The sequence below is a fragment of the Cucurbita moschata genome, unplaced genomic scaffold (assembly GCF_002738365.1).
Source record: "Cucurbita moschata cultivar Rifu unplaced genomic scaffold, Cmos_1.0 Cmo_Scf00014, whole genome shotgun sequence".
NCBI lineage: Eukaryota > Viridiplantae > Streptophyta > Magnoliopsida > Cucurbitales > Cucurbitaceae > Cucurbita > Cucurbita moschata.
This window is the reverse complement of record NW_019268530.1, coordinates 3,423,518-3,428,010: the sequence shown is the minus strand read 5'-3', so window position 1 is coordinate 3,428,010 and position 4,493 is coordinate 3,423,518. Positions and strand designations below refer to the sequence as shown.

Here is a 4,493-nt window from a genome sequence, read left to right as displayed (position 1 = left end):
AAAAAAAAAAAAAAAAAAAAAAAAAAAAAAAAAAAAAAAAAAAAAAAAAAAAAAAAAAAAAACAGAAAAAAAGTCCCATTTGAGTCCGTAAGGTTAATTTTTTTATTAATTATTTAACAATACCTTAAGAAATTAACTTTTTATTAATTATTTATAATCCACATTCGAACTTTTTATTTTATCCATTAACCTTAAATTCAAGAAATAATGCAACCAAACACTTCAATTATATAACTCAAACTCTATTAGCAATAGAGTTTAATGACAATAATTATACAAGTTTAAGGGTGCAATAGTTTAATTGAATTAATTCCTATAATTCACATATAGTTCGCAATAATTCCTTTAATTTGGGTGAATCATTAATTATTCAAAGCTGAATTTGCTGCATAAAATAATAATAATAATAATAATAAATGTTATATTTGTACGAGAAAATATCAATTACCATCCAAAAAATCGAAAAAATCGAAAAAATCGAAAAAATAAGGACTAGATTGGAAATTAGCCTAGACATAAGTACCCAATTTGTATTTCAACTTTCTTTTTTCTTTTAAATATCAATCCAAACAAATATATGATGAAACAACAGCAACTAAACATCTCAATAGATTATTGAGCTAAAAAATGAATTCAGTCCCAAAGGGAAAGAAAAAGAATCTCAGAAAGTATTAGTAAATATGTGCCTAGAAACGATGATAGATAGACTTTTCTAATCCAGTAATATGTGCCCAGGATCACAAAACTTGCTGGTTAAAGTTGGAAAGAAAAACAGAAAACAAGCACACAATATTTTAGGCCACCCCTACTGTTCTAATGTTTCTATACTGATGAAAATAAGTAGAGAAAATAAATGAACACTAGTTGGAGTTGTACCATGTTGTCAAGGCATGGGAAGGAAATCGAACCGAGTTGAGAAAAATGGCGGTATAAAACAAACGAAAATCAGTACATCGTCCTCCAATCTTCACCGGCGTAAACTGCTTGATCTCCGAGCTCTTCTTCGATACGGAGCAACTGCATTAACCTCGGGACTATTAGTTGCATTTCTACGTTGACTAAAACGAAATTGTGATCTTGTTATTTTGTAAAATGGGATCGGACAGTCTACTTGCTTTTAATAATCAGGTGAGGCAATGTAATACGAAAAAAACTGTCATCCTTGCAAAGGGTTCATGCTAATTTTCTTTGTATTGTTCCAATTTGATCGGATGTCCCCAAAAGAATAACTAAGTTGTTTCTAGTTAACACCACCTCTTTCACTAGCTTGTATGTGACATAAAAACGACAAAAATTAGGCTAGGCAAATGTTCAAGAAATTAGACCTGATTATATTTGGCAAGACGTTCTCCTCTGCACGGAGCACCCGCTTTGATCTGACCTGTGGAAAGTCCAACAGATAAATCAGCTAGGAATGTATCGTCTGTTTCACCGCATCTGTGAGACGCCACAACTGCCCATTGAGCATCCTTGGCAAGGTTCACGACTTCAATGGCTTCTGTGACGGTGCCAATCTGATTTACCTACGTTTTTGTCCCATGAAATTATCAAAATTTGAAAGCCAAATTGGGGGACTTACACTACAGAATAGAAAGTAAACAATTTTTTCAGCATAATTTCCATTAAAGCAGACTTCACGGTACAACGTTGCATTTTGCACCAAAGTACACTTGCAAAAGGTCAGTTGGTATTTATTTCCAATTCTCCATAGCCTCGAAGGATTAATGGTGTTATGAACAGTACCAACAGGAGAATATTCCACAGTATGTCCAAAAGAAGACAAAGAAATGTTACATTTATATAATAAAAATATAAAATAGCGATTTGTACCTTGAGGAGGAGGGCATTACAAGTGGTCTCATCAATTGCCCTCTCAATTCGCTTTTTGTTTGACATTAACAAATCACCTCCCACTACCTACAGAAAACTAAAATCATTAAAGAAGCATTGAGCGGTTAAAAAGGGGAAAAAAACACTTCCGTATCCAGAAGGTCAAGAAAACATTTAACTTGTATAAATCATAAAAGATCGTGTCTTTTTCTCCAGTAAGAAAAACATCATGAAGCCTCCTCAATTGCTATAAGATGCAAAGCAATCAAGTTATCTTCTTCTTTGACAGTTTGGTTAACTGTATCCTACAAATTTGCTAGTTATTCCTTTGATGTTAAAAAGGGCAATCAAATTGACATTCCACAAGATCATCATGCTTGAAATCAAGGACGATAATCTGACCCAATAGTAACATACATAGTCAGACAAGAAACTAGGGGCATATTGACATTCTAAATTTACAAGTGGTGTCGGGGAATTTTAACTCACAACCTCTTGTGACAGATGATACAAATATCTTTTAACTATTAGGTCCAACCCTAGACCACGGATCTTTAACCACAATCTCCAGTCCTTTTTAGTTAAAATAAATATTCTAACAATGTAAACACTTTGTATATAATTATTCCGGATGTTACTCAGGAGAAGTATGAGGAGAAACCTGACAAATTCCAAGGCCAGAAAAATGTTTGGTGTGATCCCAGTCCTCCCGGTCAAATGGATCCTCAATTGATACAATTGGATAGTCTAAAAACATGAGAACAGAAATGTTAACCCTTTGTTGAAAACAAGCAACAAAAACGCCTAATGATTGAGCAGAACAAGAGACATATATACCATCACATAGTTCTTTGTACATATCTATCATATCCTTCCCTGACTTGAAATTTTGACCTAACTTGTTTGGAGCTTTGAAGTCAAGATCATATTTGGTACCTACAGTGAATGAGAAAAAATGTAATTTTAGGGTAAGTTTTGCTGCAGGAAAGGAAACATTTATTTCATGTGAGTAGATTAACGGGTTTTCCTTATGGAGACCATCTGTAAGGAAAATAACTGGAGAAAGGGTGATGAACGTGGATTATCAGCAAGTAGTACGAATCCAATAAAGCATTTTTTGATCCCTTCTTCCAGTTTTTCATATCCTATTGTTCAAATAGGCTATTATTTAGGAAACTTGTTTCTCTCACCCATGCAGAAATTAGTAGCAGCAATATCTATTGCTATCTTGATTCTCTCGTTATACCCAGTTCTGCCAATAGCCTCTTGTACAAGATCCAGAGCTTCTGTAAAACTGTTGATAGAATACAACTCATTAAAAACATGTTTCTGGATCAAGCGCTGTGTCAAAGACTCAGACAAGCAGCCGATAACTGTAAAAGTAAATGTAGTATGCAGGGTTCGCCAAACGTGTAATCTATCCTTCTCATGCTAGAATGTTCTTCTTGATGGCTAGGAAAAAAAAAAAAGAAGCTCCACAGATCCATATGAACAAACCAAGAAATTTTGGAACTTGTATCTTGCCTGGATATATTTGGAGCAAATCCACCATCTTCACCAAAATTACATCCATGGGCACCATGCTTTTCAGAAATTACAGCCTGCCATTTTTTCCAAGGAAATTACATTTTTAGTAATATATGGAATAATTAACAATGTCGCTTCCAAATAGAACAAACTTTGATAGTTAAGTACGAAAAAGCAAAGACCCACAGGAAAATAGAATGGCATTATTCATAAGTAGAATGATAAGTGATTAAACCATGCACAACTTTGCAAAATGTTAGTCTATGATTTTGGCATTTTCAACACACTTGGTAAGCTATAATAATTGTTAAGGAACATAACACAGGACAACAATAATAGAGCATGCCAAGAGGCAGAGAGTGCCTCAAGGTTTTGGACAAGTATATGGACGACTATGAATCACTAAACTTAGTGCTATGCATGTGATATGCTATGAGAAGAAGAATTTAAAAGCTAAAATAGAAGATTAAGATATACTTTTGATACTTAGATCCTTCAATGAGGTGTAATACTTAGAAAATACACACACACACACACACAAGACAAAAAAAAGACACGTACATCCTCAATAAATTGTGAAATTAAAATAGTAATACATTCTATCTGATAATATAGATATACATATGAGTATCATGGATGATCGTGCACAGAAATAAGAAGAAGAAGAAGAAGATTTTTCTCTACAAGATATTTGAACTGGTACTTTCACCATGTAATACACCTAAAGTTATAAATAAGCATAATTGAATGCATTGACGACATGAATTAAAACTCCATTCAACGGTTGTGGTGAATGAAATCGCACCTTTAAGTGATGGAAAGTTTCAGAGCCCATTTTTAATGCCTCTTCAAACTTGCTAGCTCCAATTGGAAGAATCATGATTTCCTGATTACAATACCAGTCAATCTAAAATAATAGACACAGCATACAACATTTGGAATCCTTCTAAATCAATAGAAACTATCATAGTCATAAGCCACAATGGCTTCCATCTATATCATTGTGTATAGATTGATTTACTAGACAGAAAGATTACATTCAGAGTCAATGGTTTCTTAGATAGATTATTTGCTGCATGCGGTAAAAAAAACACTCTAGTCATCTAACAAAAAAAAAAAAAAAAAAAAAAGAAGAA

At 33.4% G+C, this 4,493-nt stretch overlaps 1 protein-coding gene and 1 pseudogene across 1 annotated transcript in view; both read right to left on the bottom strand.

The window, feature by feature from the left end:
* Nucleotides 1-645: 645 nt before the first annotated feature.
* Nucleotides 646-4,493, bottom strand: part of LOC111452790 (cytosolic enolase 3) — a 6,443-nt gene continuing 2,595 nt past the window's right edge. The window contains exons 6-13 of the mRNA XM_023093683.1: nucleotides 4,163-4,243; nucleotides 3,355-3,431; nucleotides 3,021-3,124; nucleotides 2,668-2,766; nucleotides 2,492-2,577; nucleotides 1,831-1,917; nucleotides 1,326-1,523; nucleotides 646-1,017 (exon numbers count right to left, since the gene is read on the bottom strand). Coding sequence (XP_022949451.1) covers nucleotides 946-1,017; nucleotides 1,326-1,523; nucleotides 1,831-1,917; nucleotides 2,492-2,577; nucleotides 2,668-2,766; nucleotides 3,021-3,124; nucleotides 3,355-3,431; nucleotides 4,163-4,243 — 804 coding nt within the window. The 3' untranslated portion in view covers nucleotides 646-945. The remainder of the gene's footprint in view (nucleotides 1,018-1,325; nucleotides 1,524-1,830; nucleotides 1,918-2,491; nucleotides 2,578-2,667; nucleotides 2,767-3,020; nucleotides 3,125-3,354; nucleotides 3,432-4,162; nucleotides 4,244-4,493) is intronic.
* Nucleotides 1,120-1,230, bottom strand: LOC111452910 (annotated as a pseudogene).